Source organism: Enhydra lutris, unplaced genomic scaffold (assembly GCF_002288905.1).
Source record: "Enhydra lutris kenyoni isolate GAN:26980312 unplaced genomic scaffold, ASM228890v2 scaffoldscaffold69, whole genome shotgun sequence".
NCBI lineage: Eukaryota > Metazoa > Chordata > Mammalia > Carnivora > Mustelidae > Enhydra > Enhydra lutris.
Genome location: NW_019154153.1, coordinates 7,433,786 through 7,450,508, shown reverse-complemented (window position 1 = coordinate 7,450,508; position 16,723 = coordinate 7,433,786). Strand labels below are relative to the sequence as shown.

Sequence of the window (16,723 nt, the reverse complement as noted above, 5' to 3'; positions counted from 1 at the left end):
TTTTCTTCCCTACTTTGTAATGTGATTATGTCAAACACTTGTAACATACTTGTCTGTAATTGTCCCTCAGAATAATATACTGCTTAAAATACAACTAACTAATGAGGAGTTGTACTGGTCATGCAAGCATGCTTAAAGATGACCCTGCGAAAAACCTGTACTAGCAACAGGCCTCTGGTGGAGAGGATGATACATGTTAGTGGAAGCCAAGCAGCTGGGAATCCCTGCCCCGCTTAGGGCAGAAGGCCACCCTGCTTCCGTTTTTAGTTGTCTCCCCTACTTCAGAGAAAGCCTCCTGTTAAGGTAATCCCTTTAAGTGCACCGACTCAATTACAAATCCAGGCTGCTGGACCAGACACACCTTACTCCTCTTCTTGTTTACCTCTAAGACTTGTAACCAATATAGGACTCACATTCCTTTTTGTTTACCTACTAGGCCTATGGCTATTGTATAACCTTCTTTTCTTCTCCTTTGTCGTTACCTTGTATCTAATAAATGCCTGACTGAGGAATTGCTCCGGCAACAGTCCTTTCAGCTGTCTTCCCCTGCTCCCTCTCTCTTACAGCTGACTTGTTTGTGCCTCATTCTTCTCCCATGCCCCTTGGGAAAGCAGCACTTGTTACCACTTTTTATTACATTTTGAAAACCCAGGGTCTTTTGATTCTCAGGTCCAATGCTCTTTTCATCCTGACCGTATTGTTTCTAGATAAATACTTCAGTATCAAGGGAAGTAGAGTTGAATTATGTCTTACAACATGTAGGAGTGGCAAGGCAGTATGGGAATTAGGTTTTGAACCAAGTTGTACACCAAGTTCTTTCTGAGGAAGGGGAAGAAAAGAATTCACTGAATTCATCTTTTCTCCAATGCCAAGTTGGTTTGCCTTGAAAGTAGAACCAGAATCTTGTACTCTAAGTATCGCTGCTGTCACTGACCTGATTCACTGTAGTGTTAGGACGTCAAACTACGTATAAATATGCTGTGATTTGGGGCACCTGGGTGGCTCAGTGGGTTAAGCCTCTGCCTTCGGCTCAGGTCATGATCTCAGGGTCCTGGGATCGAGCCCCCCATCGGGCTCTCTGCTCAGCGGTGAGCCTGCTTCCCTCTCTCTCTGCCTGCCTCTCTGCCTACCTGTGATCTCTCTCTCTCTCTGTCAAATGAATAAAAAATTAAAAAAAAAATATGCTGTGATTTTTTTTTTTTTAAGATTTTATTTATTTGACAGGGATAGAGAGCACACAAGCAGGGAGAGGGAGAGGGAGAAGCAGACTCCACACTGAGCAGGGAGCCCGATGTGGGGCTTGATCCCAGGACCCTGGAATCATGACCTGAGCAGAAGGCGATGTTTAAACATCTGAGCCACCCACAAGCCCCTTTTCTGTAATTTTTAAATAAGCTGTCTTATTCCTCCAGTTCTTACAGTCTCCCTAGCCTTATATATAATCATAACACATTCTCCTCTTCCTTTATACTTCTTACCCTACGCCTCTCTGACTTTAGTAGATGACTGTCTTCCACTTCATCAAAAAGAACAAAACCCAAAGCACAGGTTCTCACTTATCCTACTCCCTGTCAACAAGGCCCTCTACCAACATCTTCCCATTCTTTGCTTGAGTCTCAAGCAAAAAGTTTCTCTCATCTAAAACTAATTTGTCTCACTGCCCCAAAGATTTATCTCCTCTTTTTCACCTTTGCTTTTACCCTGTTGAGGACGTGCTCTTATCCTGACAACAGGCTCAGGCCTCCCTTTAAAATAAATAAAACAAATATGCTCAATACCTTTCATTTGACCTTGCTATCATAGCCCTTTTAAATTGTGTCTCCTCTTTCAATTTCCTGAAATCTGTTTCTGAGATTTACCAATCTAACAACTATTCTTCTCAAAGATTACCAACTACCCATTTTTCATTACAACCAGCGATTTTCTTGGTCCATATATCTCTTTAATTCTTTGAAGCATTACCCACTGATCTAGTCTAGAGTCAGACTAGTCAAGGTTTACATTTGGCTTGAACATTTACCACGCCAAGCTACTTAGCTTACTAAGTCTGTTTCCTCCTCTCTAAACTGCGTGTAATAAAAGATCACACTTCTAGGGCTTTTCAGGATGGTAAAGGTTGAGATAATCCCCACGAAGAAATCAGAACAATATTAAGCACATATATCTATCTATGTTGTATGCACAATATTTCTGCTTGAGGCCATATTACATATTCAATTCTCTGTTCTGCTTTTTAAAATTTAATATTACAATAAGCATATCATAAAACCTTTGTAAATAATTTTTAATGGTCACATAATATTCCACTGAATGCATGTATCTTAATTAACTTACTATTCTTCTATTGTTAGGCATTGTGGTTTCTTTCTTTCTTTTTTTTAAGTAGGTTTCATGCCCAACATGGGGCTTGAACTCATGACCCTGAGATCAAGAGTCCTTTGCTCTACTGACTCAGCCGGGTGCCCCTATTGTTAGACATTATGGTCTAATTTTTTCCATTGAAATTCACAACACTGGGCACCTGGGTGAGCTATCAGTTGGTTAAGCATCTGCCTTTGGCTCAGGTCATGATCCCAAAGTCCTGGGATCCAGTCCTGTGTCAGGCTCCCTGCTCAGTGGGGAGTGTGCTTTTTCCCTCTGCCCCTTCCCTCGCTCATGCTCCCCCACCCCCCGACCCTGGGGCCCCCAAAATTCACAACATGTTTATTCCCTTGGCAAATGTGGATTAAATCCAACTGACTGCTTATTCCATTCATGTAACCACACAAATAAAAATGGCTTGACAAAAATACACAATCATGCCGCCTATTCTCACTTTAAACTTAAGACCATCAATCTCAAGTGGACCCTTAGTACTTCTTGCTAAGCCTATTACAAATTCCCAGGCCTACTCACTTTCCTCTAAGCAATTATTTCCTATCTTTCCTCTGCTCAGAAGATCAAGAACTTCTTTCCCAGCTCCATTCCAGTTAAAGGGTTCACTTCCTATCTCAGGGAGAAAATAGAATCACACAGAAGAGAATTTCCAATTGCCCTGAGATCTGTATCTTCCTGCACTATCTGCATCTGTGCCCATGTACCCTGCCTTTTCTTCTGCTGCTATGGATAAACTCTCCCATGCTCTAATAAAAATATCTCCTCCCACTGTGCACTGGATCCCACACTCTCACCTACTACAGATACTGCCCCAACGCTCATCCTCTTCCCCTCCTGCATCATCAACCTTTCTTTCTCTGAGTGCTTTCATTCAGCACACACACGTAATGCCACCCAGCTTACCAAAAAATCCTTCCTCAATTCTATCTCCCCATCTACTACTACTCCATTTCTCTGTTCCACATTAAAGCAAAACAACCAGAGTTATCTAAACTGTCCTCCCATTTTCACATAAACCTCTTTCATTTAGGCTTTTGCCCCATCGCTCCTCCGAAACTGCCTTCCCCAACACTGCAATAGCCACATTGCAAAATCCAGTCATTAATTGGCAGTTAAGCTCTCCCTTTCTTTCTTTCTTTCTTTTTTTTTTTTAAGATTTTATTTATTTGACAGAGATCACATCAGACAGAGAGGCAGGCAGAGAGAGAGAGGGGGAAGCAGGCTCCCTGCTAAGTAGAGAGCCCGATGTAGGGCTCGATCCAGGACCCTGGGATCATGACCTGAGCTGAAGGCAGAGGCTTTAACCCACTGAGCCACCCAAGAGTCCCAAGCTCTCCCTTTCTTTTTGAAATAGTCTCATCATTTAGCCTCCAGGTAGCACCTCTGTTCACTTTCTCCCTCAATGACTGGCCGTTAGTGTCTCCTACTGCTTCCTTCTCATCTTCCCAGCTTCTACATATTGGACTGTCTCAGATCTTATGTTTTTAAGTTGCTTTTCATCTCTGTCTACATTCAAATTTCTTCCTTTAAATGTCCTTTACATGCTCAATATCAGACCCCAAATATATACCTGCAGATGGCATCTCTCCCCCCAACTCCAGAACTCTACAACCAACAGACCAAACCTGCTCATCTCGGGCGCCTGGGTGCCTCAGTCAGTTAAGCATCTGCCTTCAGCTCAGGTCATGATCCCAGGGTCCTAGGATCCAGTCCCACGTCAGGCTTCCTGCTCTGCAGGGAGTCTGCTTCTCCCTCTGCTCCTCCTCTCACTTGTTCTCTCTGTCTCTCAAATAAATAAGAATCTTAAAAAAAAGTAAATAAACCTCTTCCTCTTATATTCTTCTCCATTTCAGTAAATGGCATCTCCATTCTTCCAAAAGCCCTGTCATGCTAGATTCTTCTTTTTCTAACCCTATAAATTCAAGCCAATCCATTAACAGTCTTGTTTGCTCGACTTTCAACATCTGTTCAGTACCTAATTTTTTATAATTACCTCCACTGCTATCACCCAGGCAAGCAACTTGGTACTACTGTATTAGTCTTGCAATCAGTCTCCCTGCTTCTTCCCTTGCCACTCACACTCTCTATTCAAAACAACAGTGATATTCTTTAAAAAAAGATTTATTTACTTATTTATTTGACAGACAGAGATCACAAGTAGGCAGAGAGGCAGGTGGGGGTGGGGGAAGCAGGCTCCCTGCTGAGCAGGGAGCCCAATGCAGGGCTCGATCCCAGGACACTGATATCATGACCTGAGTCAAAGGCAAAGGTTTTAACCCACTGAGCCACCCAGGCACACCAACAGTGATATTTTTAAAATGTCAGACCATGTCACTCCTCTGCTCAAAACCCAGTGGGTTTCAAACTCATTCACACTGAAGCTAAATCCTTAACACGACCTGTAAGACTCTAGATTAGTACTTCTCCAATTTAAATGTGCATCTGAATTACCTAGGGATCTTAAAAAATTGATTTTCTGATTCAGCAGTTCTGAGTTAGAGCTTGGATTTCTGATAAGTTCCTAAATCATGATTCTAATGTTGCTAGTCTAAAGACCACACTTGGAGGAGCATGACTATAGAGGAATCTAGATCACTTCTCACCTGACCTCTTTTGCCCTAGCTTATTCCATTCCAACCAGATTGGCATTTTCCCACCTCAGATCCCCAGCACTGGCTTTTGTCTCTGCTTAGAATGCCTATGAGAATTGGCATAGTTCACTTCTTCAAATTTTTTTTTAAAGATTTTATTTATTTATTTGGCAGACAGAGATCACAAATAGGCAGAGAGAGAGGAAGGGAAGCAGGCTCCCCTCTAAGTCCCCGATGCGGGGCCCAATCCCAGGACAACAACAACAACAAAACTCTAATAGTGATTATCTATTTAAAAAATGATGCATTGGGACACCTGGGTGGCTCAGTTGGCTTCTGGCTCAGGTCAGATCCCAGGGTCCTGATAACTCGCTGATAACAGGCTCACTGATAACATATAAATCGCCTTGGGGGCACCTGGGTGGCTCAGTGGGTTGGGCCGCTGCCTTCGGCTCGGGTCATGATCTCGGGGTCCTGGGGTCGAGTCCCGCATCGGGCTATCTGCTCAGCAGGGAGCCTGCTTCCCTCTCTCTCTCTCTCTCTCTCTGCCTGCCTCTCTGTCTACTGGTGATCTCTCTCTGTCAAATAAATAAATAAAAAAAATCTTTTAAAAAATAAAAAATAAATAAAAAAATTTAAAAAAAAACATAAATCGCCTCGTTCAGCTCTAGGTTTCAATGGATAACTGCATTGTACATACACTGTTCAGTGTTGCAGCTATACATGTGTGTTTGTTTGTTTGTTTTCCCCCATACTACACTCTTGGAAACAAGAGATCTAAACTTTAAAAAATTTTTACTTAAACAGGTCAGATCAAGTCCCACTCATTCTGAGAAAGCTACCTTCTCCTATAACCTTTAAATCCACCCGAACTTAATTTTGGCGTATGATAAGAGATAAAGATTAAAAATAAGTTTTTGTCCAAAGAGTAGCCACATACACCCAGACCATTTACTGAATAATTGAGGAAAGGAGGTTAATGTGTACATTCTTCATGTAATACATCCCAAGCAATGCTAGGAAAAAACAGTGACTAGGAAAGACATGTTCTTTGTCCACATGGAGCTTAGTGGAGCAGACAGACAATATAATTACATGTGGGATGGTTGTTTTGAAGTGCTAAGCACAGTAGCAGCATGGGGTCTTACCTCTAAGCTGTGATGAAAGATTTCTGATGGACAATATCTCTTGCACAACATACTGATTCACCCCTCCACTTTTCAACAACTCCTCGGGGGATAAAGGCAGACGGAACTCATACAGTTGGGGAGACATCTTTCTCCCACTGGCTCACAGGGCTGGAACCCAAACAGCAAATAGGTTAGGGTTTATATCTAAGGCCTGTCTTTTTATCTGGTTCTGTTATTCCTCTCCCTTCAATATATGATGCTTATATCAAACTTCTATCAAGCTGGTAACATTACCTCAGAAGATGTGAGATCAACCCTGGACTAGAATCTAATTCTAGTTGTGACTCTGCCACTTGGTCATGTCACATAACCCGGTGAACCGCATCTGCAAAATGGAGTTACTTATCTCTGATTATTTTACAAAGTTGCTCTGAGGATCAAATGAGTCAAGGGCTATGAAAATGTTTACAGAGCTGTAAAGTGATGTATCAATGCATCAAGTTAGCATTATTATTTTCGTTGTTATGGACAAAGTTTAACACAGAGACCGTCTCACCCGAGGCCAGGACAGTGAGCCAGCATGGGTTAGTGGGTGTCCTCGCCCCAGAATGGGAGTACTAACATTTAATACATATTTGTTTACAATGTGTCACCTACTCGATGGGCTATTTTAATACATCATACCTGATCTAGTTCTCCAAATACTAATATCAAGGAATGCATAGTAATATAACCCAATTTACAGATGAGGAAATTGAAACTTAGAAAGTTAGGCGATTTGCCCATATTCCGTAGCGGATCTGTAAAACGTACTGTTTCTACTACATCTTACCCCAAGGATATACGCACGGAACTTCCTGCCTCTCCTGCCCGGTCTAATACCGCGTCATACTGCCCCGAGCCCAACATGCCCAGTCTCTCATTCCCCGCCGCCCATTAATACCACACCTCAGAACTCAGCCGTCGCTCCTCCGACTCAGGTCTCGAGGCGAAATGAAGGGAAAAAGACGGAGTGCACAATACGCACCAATCAGTACCGCAGCTCTCGAGCGGGCAGAGAAACCGGCCAATCTCCGGCAGCAGGAGGCAAAGAGCCGCCTCAGAGCCAGGCGCCGTGCGGGCAAAGCCACAAACGTGGAGTTCAAATCTCAACGGCCGTTAGGAGGCCAATCGCTACACTCACTGCAGAAACCGGCCAATCACTCCGCAGGAGGCGGGAAGACGGGCCGCGTTGCCGAGGGAAGGGCGGGGTCTGGATCCCGCGCCCTTTCTCCTCGCCTGGCGGCTGCAGGGTTCTCCTCCGCTTCTAACCGGGAATTGGTAGCGTCCCTGGGCTAGGGCTCACTCAGTCATCCCCCCAGGACAGGAGGAAAGTCCAAGCCGGGAGTTTAGAAGGCTTAGGCAGTAGTCCACGTTCCGCCATCGCCTCTGCTATGTGACGTCCAGCAGGTCACTTCACTCTCTGAGCCTTACATTTCCTCTCCAGGAGAAAAGCGGTAATAAAAACAGCTACAGCGCAAAACTGATGTGAGGCACAGAAAAAGGAAGCTCGGGGTTCCAGGGTCTGCACCTTCATCTCCCTCACAGTTGAAGGACAACCCAGGATAGAATTTTCTTGAAATTCAGTTCGGGGGCCTCCCAGGCAACCACAAGACCAGCGGCTCCGTCGTTCTGACGCTCCCAGACTTCTGCAGGCGAACCGGAAGCACCGGGGAGGGGCGGAGCGGGAGGTTGTCAAGGTCTCCGTACTTCTGCACCAGGAGGGCGGGGCTTATGGCTGGGGAAGGAGGGGCCGAGGCGGGGTGAGGCCCAAGATGGCTCCCTGCGTCTAGTGCCCTCTGACGCTAGTGCGGAAGGTCCCTGTCATCTCTTTGAAGGCCACGTGCGACGCTGTGCTGTTGTGGGGGAGAGACGAGAGCAATGGCAGGGAGCCTCTCTTTGGGGGCAGGAAGGGTCCTATGGGGCCGGGTGCCCTTGGCCTGCAGAAGCTTCTCTCTGGGTAAGTGACTCATACAGAAAAACGCCAGAGAGCTGCTTGTTTTGTAAGCAGCTCATATTCATTCCATTTCTTCCCCATCCCTAGGTATTCCTAGAATGTTCCATGTAAGGCTCACCCTTCCTCCTCCCAAAGTGGTTGATCGTTGGAACGAGAAAAGGGCCATGTTCGGGGTGTATGACAACATCGGGATTCTGGGTAAGACGTGACTCTGCGGCATAGAATCTCAGAATGGCAGTTGTGCCTTAAAGACTTTTTTTGGACCAGTATAGGAACGGTACCATGCTCAATAGTAAGAGTAGACACGTGCGTGTCTACGTTGTGTACGGTGCTGTTACTTCTTAGAATAACTTTTTCACTTTACAGCCGAGGAAACTGAGGCACAGAGACATTGTGTGATTTTCCCAAAGCTAGTAAATGGCAAAATTTGAAGCCCCAGCAACCCGAAAAGACTGGCTCCACAGACTGTGCTTTTTTTTTTTTTTTTTCCCACTTTTATTTGACAGAGAGATCACAAGCAGACAGAGAGGCAGGCAGAGAGAGAGTGGCTGGGTGGGGGTGGCGTGGGGAGCAGGCTCCCTGCTGAGCAGAGAGTGTGATACGGGGCTGGATGCCAGGACCCTGAGACCATGACCTGAGCCGAAGGCAGAGGCTTATTAACCCACTGAGCCACCCAGGCGCCCCGAGGCTGTGCTCTCGATTATGTGGTATAATGTGTCTTGTCTGTAGGTGTAGGTCAGGGAAATGGCAACTCTGTGCTGAAGGCTTAGCGGGTGGAGGCTGGCTTCCCTCTTGTCTTGGAACTAATACCCTCTCTCACATTACACAGGAGACTTTGAAAGGCACCCCAAAGAACTGGTCAAGGGCCCCAGATGGCTTCGGGGCTGGAAGGGGAACGAATTACAACGTTGTATCCGAAAGAAGAGAATGGTTGGAAACAGGATGTTCCTTGATGACCTGCACAACCTTAACAAGCGCATCAGTTACCTCTACAAACACTTTAATCGGCATGGAAAGTATCGGTAGAAGAGAAACCTGGGAACTGTGGAAGAGGCACATCTGTCACGTAGAGAAGGGGAACAGTTCTTTTCCTTATAAGGAAAGGAATTTGTATGCTCTCTGTAATAAAATGGGGCTTCTTTGGAATTTGTTATCCTCATACTTTATTTTACTCTAGTTGAACTTTTACTCATTCGTGTAGACTATGAAGTCTGACTTATCCATAAGTCTTATAGTCTTGGGTTTGGACTTAACCATATGCCCTTTGCAGGCTAGCCATACCTATACCTTTTAAAAAATAAAAATTATTATTATTTTTAAAGATTTTATTTATTTGACAGAGAGAGATCACAAGTAGGCAGAGAGAGAGAGAGAGAGAGAGGAGGAAGCAGGCTCCCTGCCGAGCAGAGAACCCGATGTGGGACTCGATCCCAGGACCCTGAGATCATGACCAGAGCCAAAGGCAGAGGCTTAACCCACTGAGCCACCCAGGCGCCCCAAAAAATAAAAATTATTGTTGGCACTTTGCATTTAGCCCTTCATGTACTGAAAGTGGTAACTTTTGATTACCTCATAATTCTGTTATGTTAAATGTGTTTTTAAAAACACTTTCACACTGGTGTAAATGTAACAGATGGGATTATGCTTCTGCATTATTCTCACCAAAAATATTGGGTACCTCTTCTATAGGAAGAACAAAATGTAATAGATAATATGCTTTTCTAGTTAGGGAATAAAGATTTATTCTCACATGTACACTTCATTCTGAGCCATTAAGTACCATATAAATGGTTTACATCCTAAGCCTGACCGATCGTCAGAATCATCTTGGTAGTTTCACAATTTCAAAAGCCTGGTCCCTGCCTCCAAAGATTTGTGATCTGTAGAGCTGAGCTGAGTCTTGCACATCTAGGTGTTGTTTTCCTAAGACACGTTTTAAAAATGTATCCTACATACGATGCAAAATTTAAAATTACTGAAGTGTCATCAAGTGAAAAGTTTCTCACAGACTGTTTTTTTGTGCTCCTTCACAGAGGTGACCACTCTTTTTTTTCCCAGAGGCAACCATTCTTAAAAGATTCTTTTTAGTCCTTTGGACATACAGCGTGCATGTTCAAGCTTATATTAACTATATAAGTCCTTTTGAGAAGAGTAGCATTCCATACTACTGTACCTTTCTTATTTACTTAGTATAACTTGGATATTGTTTTATATCCTCACATCTATATCATAATGTTTTACTAGTTCCATTTTGATAGCTAGTTAGATTGTTTCCAGGTATTTACTTATTCAAAGTATTACTCCTCTAGTTTTCAATAATTCTGATTGAAATCAGAGGCTCAGGTAATTTTCACTAGCCATGTTTGGAATCTTCTGACATGGGGATAAATGAGATAGATAAGAGATTGTATTTGGCCTAATCAGGAGAGATTTCCTAGAAGAGGACGGGGTTTCGGTAAGGGGAGAAAGAAGCAGAAGAAGTGGTAGAAAGTTCCAAGCAGGAAAAAGAAGAGTGCTCAATGGTGCATATGACCCAGCAATTCCACACCTGTTGGGTATATACGCAACAGAAATGAAAACATTGTTCATACAAAGACTGGTACACAAATGTTCATAGCATTGTTATTAATAACAGCCAAAAAAGAAAGAACCCAAATTTCTATCAACTGATGAATAAAGAAAATGGGGGGTGGATACCTGGGTGGCTCAGTTGGTTGGGAGTCTGACTTCAACTCAGATCATGACCTCAAGATCCTGGGGTGGAGCCCTATGTTGGGCTCCACACTTATCGAAGAGTCTGCTTCTCTCTCTCTCTATGCCTCTCACTCTGCTTGTCTCTCTCTCTCTCAGATAAATAAAATCTTTTTAAAAATGTATATCCACACAATGGAGTATCATTCAGCGATAAAAAAGAATAAGTTATTGATACATATAACAACACGGATGAACCTTGAAAACACTATGGTAGATCAAAGAAGGCAGTCATAAAAGGCTTATATTTATATGAAATGTCCAGAATAGGCAAATCCACAGAGACAGAAAGTAGATTTGTTGTTGCCAGGGGACAGGGTAAGGGATGATGAATGAGAGATGACTGCTGACAGGTATAAGGTCTTTTTTGGGATGATAAAAATGTTTTGGAGTTAGCAGTGATGGTTGTGCAACCTTGTGAATACACTTAAAATCACTATATACCAAATGAGTGAATTATATGGGATACGAATTATATCTCAATTTTTAAGATGGGGTAGGAGACTTGATTTATTTCTAAATTAAGCTTTATTTTTAAAATAAAGGTAATACATGCATATAGTTAATTAAAAAGAAGGGAAAATGGGGCATCTGGATGGCTCAGTTGGTTATGTGTCTGACACTTGATCTCAACTCTTGTCTGAATCTCAAGGTAGTGAGTTCAAGTCCTGCATGGAGCCTACTCAAAAAGGGAGGGGGGGAAATTGACAAAAACATCAGTCCCCTACTTCACCCATCTACCCTCCAAACTACCTTTCTCGAATGAAATGCTTTCACTTTTTAAAAAATTTAAATTCAATTAATTAAAGTATAGTATATTATTAGTTTCAGAGGTAGAATTCAGTGATTCGTCAGTATTAAATAATACCCAGTGCTCATTACATCATGTGCCCTCGCTAATGTTCATCATCCATTTAACCCAAGGGCTTTCACTTCTTTGAACTATTCTGGTATTTATTATCATAACTTGAAATAATATGCCCTACTGCTCTTTATGATTTATCAGCTTTAGATTTTATTAGCTTCCTGTTATGAAAGATGAAGCTTTAGCCCTCCATGATTATCTTAGTTGATACAGAAAAGGGAGTTTAAAAATTCAACTCATATTTATGATTTTTTTAAAAAGCCTGTTAAACTAGAAACAGAAGGGAATTTCCTTAACTTGGCAAAGATTATATACAGAGATCAGCAACAGATATTTAATGGACATGTATTCACTTTAATATCAGCAACAAGGGGTGCCTGGGTGGCTCAGCAGCTAAGTGTCTGACTCTTGATTTTGGCTCAGGCCATGATCTCAGGGTCGTGAGATGGAGGCTCACCTCAGCCTCCATGCTGGACACGGAGCCTGCTTAAGATTCTCTGCCTCATGGCACCTGGGTGGCTCAGTGGGTTAAATAAATCCTCTGCCTTTAGCTCAGGTCATGATCTCAGGGTCCTGGGATCGAGCCCCACATTGGGCTCTCTGCTCAGCAGGGAGCTTGCTTCCTCCTCTCTCTCTGCCTGTCTCTCTGCATACTTGTGATCTCTGTCAAATAAATAAATAAAATCTTAAAAAAAAAAAAAAGATTCTCTCCCTCTCCCTCTGCCCTCTCATCCCGCAACCCCCCTCAAAAAAAAAAAAAAAAATCAGCAACAAGACAAGGATGCCTGCTATTACTGCTGCACTTTAAGTTAGGACTGAAGGTCCTAGTCGGTGTCATGGAAGGAAGAGAGGGAGGGAGGAAGGAGGAAGGAAGTGAGGGAGGAAGGAAGGAAGGAATCGAGGGAGGATGGAAAAGAGAGAATGGATATGAGGATTGAAAGAAGAGATCAAATTGTGGTCATTTACAAATTATATGATTTTCATTGTCTAAAACAGGAATCTTTGAAACTTAAATCTAAGTGAGAAAAAGAAACAGAATGAGATTTAAAACATCATGTATGTAATTAAAAGTACATGAACAGAAAGTAACATATTTTGCAAAAACACAGAATTATATAAAACAATTTATTTAATTTTTTAAAAGACTTTTATTTATTTTATTTAATTATTTGACAGAGACAGAGAGATAACAAGCTGGCAGAGAGGCCGGCAGAGAGAGGGGAAAGCAGGCTCCCTGCTGAGCAGAGAGCCTGAGGCAGGGCTCAATCTCAGCACCCAGATAAGGAGATGGAGACCTGAACCCAAGACAGAGGCCCAACCCACTGAGCCACACAGGCCCCCTATCAAACAATTTATAATGTCTATGGCTATGGAGGGGAGATAGAGGAAAAATAAATTAAAAAAAAAAAAAAGAAACACATCTTTTGATGGATAAGTAAAGATCATGTGGTCTCTCAGAAAAATAATGTTTATTTTTGTCTTTAGGGTGATTTATATTCTAAGAAACATTTATTTCATCCTGTTGGTTTCTTAAACTTATCAGTATTTATTATAACAGGTCAAACTTTACACACCCTCAGGTACCTTTTGATATTCTCACCACCTATTACACAATCATGTGTAATGTACATGTACAATATATGTATGTCTGTTGCTGATTTGGGGTATATAACATAAGGTACTTCAAGACAGCTGTACATATTAGTTTTCTGGGGCAGCCATAACAAAATACTACAACTTTGGTGGCTTAAACAACAGTAATTTACTGTTTCACACTTCTAGAGGCTTAGAAGTCTGACATCAAGATGTCAGCAGGATTGGTTCTTCTCAGGGCTATGAGGGAAAAATCTATTTCATGATTCTCTCCTAGCTTCTGCTGGTTTGCGGGCAATCTTTGGTGTTCCTTGTCTTGTAAATGTATGAACTTGATCTCTGCCTTCATGTTAAAATGGCATTCTCCCTGTGTGTGTGTGTCTCCAGATTTTCCCATTTTATAAAGATACTAGTCATACCAGAGTGGGGCCCACTCTACTCCAATATGACCTCATCTCTAATGATTACATCTGCAACAACCCTATTTCCAAATAAGATCACATTCTGAGGTACTCCCAGTTCTAGACAGCCATTAACCCACTTTCTGTCCCTATAGATTCTTGCCTATTCGGGATATTTCATCTAAATGGAATCACACCATATTTAATCTTTTGTGACTGGTTTTTTAAACTTAGCATAGTACTTTCAAAGTTCATTCATGTTATAGAATATATCAGGACTTCATTCCTTTTTATTGCTGAATAACATTCCATTGTATGGATATACCACACCATATTTATCCATTTATTAGTGGGTGGACATTTGGATTTTTATTATTATTTTTTTTTTTTACTTTTTGGCTATTCTGAATAATGTGACCTATGAATATTCATGACAAAGTTTTGTGTGGACATTAAAAAAAAGATTTTATTTATTTGTTTGGCAGAGAGATCAAGAGATCACAAGTAGGCAGAGAGGCAGGCAGAGAGAGAGAAAGAGAGAGGGGGAAGCAGGCTCCCCACTGAGCAGAGAGCCCGATGCGGGGCTCGATCCCAGGACCCTGAGATCATGACATGAGCCAAAGGCAGAGGCTTAACCCACTGAGCCACCCAGGCACCCGTGTGGACATTTTCATTTCTCTTAAGTTTATACCTAGAAGCGGAATTTCTGGGTCACATGGTAACTCTGTTTGACTGTTTGAGGAATTACCAACTATTTCCCAAATTGGCTGTATTATTCTGCCTCTCTACTTGCAGTGTACAAGGGTTTAATTTATCCACATGCTTGGCAACAATTGGTATTATCTGTTCCCCCCCCCCCACTATAGCTATCCTGGTGGGCATAAAGCAGTATCTCACTTTGGCTTTGATTTGCATTTCCCTGATGGGTGATGATGTAAAGCATTTTTCCTGTGCTTACTGACCATTTTCATATCTTCTTTTGAGACATATAACTACGTTTTCTTTTAAGACTTTTATAGTTTTGGGGCACCTGGGTGGCTCAGTGGGTTAAGCCTCTGCCTTCGGCTCAGGGCTCAGGTCATGATCTCAGAGTCCTGGGATCAAGCCCCACATTGGGCTCTCTGCTCAGCAGGGAGCCTGCTTCCCCCTCTCCTCTCTGCCTGCCTCTCTGACTACTTGTGATCTCTGTCGAATAAATAAATAAAATCTATAAAAAAAAAAGACTTTTATAGTTTTAGCTCATACATTTAAGTGTGGAGGCCAAGAAAAACAAAACTGTACCCACTTCGAGTCTAGCCCTGACATAAGTACAGCCATCTTGACAAAGCGAAAGCTGGCACCTTGCACCCCCTCTCCACCTGCTCCCCTCCCCTCGGTAGTATGTGTGAACAAATAGTTAACTTGCAGAGATCACAATCCTGCAAGACAGGAGTCTCCCTCGGTTTACAAATGTCCTAGAGATTTACAACAAAGAAAGTTAAATTTCTTCTAAACCTAAATCTCACTAACAAGGACACTTGATAGGAGGAATGTGACATTCCACCAGGAAACTCCCAACTGTCTTCATGTTAGTGCCTCATTAGAGGGAAAAATGGCCTTGGCTTGATAATAACCAGGCCTCCAATATCCTGACAGTCTTCTTTACCCTGATAGCCCTTCTGAACACCCGCTTTGTCCTCACCCACCGCTGAGTCCACCCCTACTCTGCCTTCAAAAACTCTGACTGTAATCTGGTTCGGGGTCCAAGTCCTTACTCCACTGTGTCGGGTATACTTGGGCCCAAGCTTAAGCTTGTCAAATAAACCCTCGTGTGATTACATTGGTGTTGGCTCCTTGGTGGTCTCTCAGATGTGAAAACTCAGGCATAATATAAGTTTTTGATACATTTTGACTTAATGTTTGTGTATGGTGAGAGGTAGGCATATAAATTCATTCTTTTGCATGTTGACATCCAGTTGTATCAGCAACATTTGTTGAAAAGATTATTCCTTCCTCCGTTAAATAGTCTTGGCACCCTTGTTGAAAATCAATTGACATAAATGTGAAATAACTTCTATTTCTTATTTAACTTTTTATTTTTCCTTAAGTTAATAATTGCCTTTTTTTCTTTTGTATAATTTTCTATGTATCTAGCTCTAATTTTTTCCCATATGTATCACCAGACCTATAAAAATACTTGTTCATATTATTTTTCAAATATTTAACATGTCAGATACTTTATCAGTTTTTTCCTCTGGAGACTTTCTTGCAGTTTTTTCTATACTCTTATTTAGGACATGTTGTTTCTGGGTCTGTGGCACAGTTACCATTCCAAGGATTTTCTTTCATCTGTTTTGTGTGTGGATCCAGCATTCCATTCCCTATAACTATTGCCTTTCTCTTTCTTGTTTGCCAAAGCACATCTTCTAGTAACCTACTTGAAGAGAGAGGTAAGAATTTGATGCTGAAAGAAGTCTATATTCTACTTTTTGATACTTATTGATCTTATTTTTATATTAGTCCTATATTGATAGTTTGGTTGGTATGGAATTCTAGATTAATGATCATTTTTCTTCAGAATTTTAAAGGCACTGCCACATTGTCTTCTGTCTTCTAATACTGTATTGAGATGCCATTCTGATTCCTATTTCTTTTTCCACCCTTTTTTGAATTCTTTTAGGATCTTCTCTTTTTCCCTAACATTCTGATTTCATAAAAATGTGTCTTGAGGGGCGCCTGGGTGGCTCAGTGGGTTAAGCTGCTGCCTTCGGCTCAGGTCATGATCTCAGGGTCCTGGGATCGAGTCCCGCATCGGGCTCTCTTCTCGGCAGGGAACCTGCTTCCCTCTCTCTCTCTCTCTGCCTGCTTCTCTGCCTACTTGTGATCTCTCTCTGTCAAATAAATAAATAAAATCTTTAAAAAAAAATGTGTCTTGATGTGCTTCTATTTTCTTTGCGTTGGGCACACAGAACATTATTTAATCCAGAGGATTTGTTCAATTCAGGAAAATTTTCTTGTATTTCTCTTATAATCCTGTTTTC

The 16,723-nt window shown here is 42.1% G+C and overlaps 2 protein-coding genes across 3 annotated transcripts in view; one reads left to right on the top strand and one right to left on the bottom strand.

The window, feature by feature from the left end:
• Window positions 1–7,592, bottom strand: part of LOC111159714 (non-SMC condensin I complex subunit D2) — a 28,943-nt gene extending 21,351 nt beyond the window's left edge. The window contains exons 1-2 of one of the 2 annotated variants that reach the window (XM_022522273.1): window positions 7,046–7,592; window positions 6,116–6,265 (exon numbers count right to left, since the gene is read on the bottom strand). In XM_022522273.1, coding sequence (XP_022377981.1) covers window positions 6,116–6,242 — 127 coding nt within the window. In that variant the 5' untranslated portion in view covers window positions 6,243–6,265; window positions 7,046–7,592. The remainder of the gene's footprint in view (window positions 1–6,115; window positions 6,266–7,045) is intronic. The other variant, XM_022522274.1, reaches the window with a different exon arrangement.
• Window positions 7,593–7,868: 276 nt separating this feature from the next.
• LOC111159715 (mitochondrial ribosomal protein L51) lies at window positions 7,869–9,239 on the top strand. Its single transcript, XM_022522275.1, has 3 exons — window positions 7,869–8,096; window positions 8,181–8,291; window positions 8,923–9,239. Exons 1-3 carry the CDS (start codon window positions 8,018–8,020, stop codon window positions 9,117–9,119), a joined length of 387 nt encoding a protein of 128 aa, XP_022377983.1. The 5' UTR covers window positions 7,869–8,017; the 3' UTR covers window positions 9,120–9,239.
• The last annotated feature ends 7,484 nt before the right edge of the window (window positions 9,240–16,723 follow it).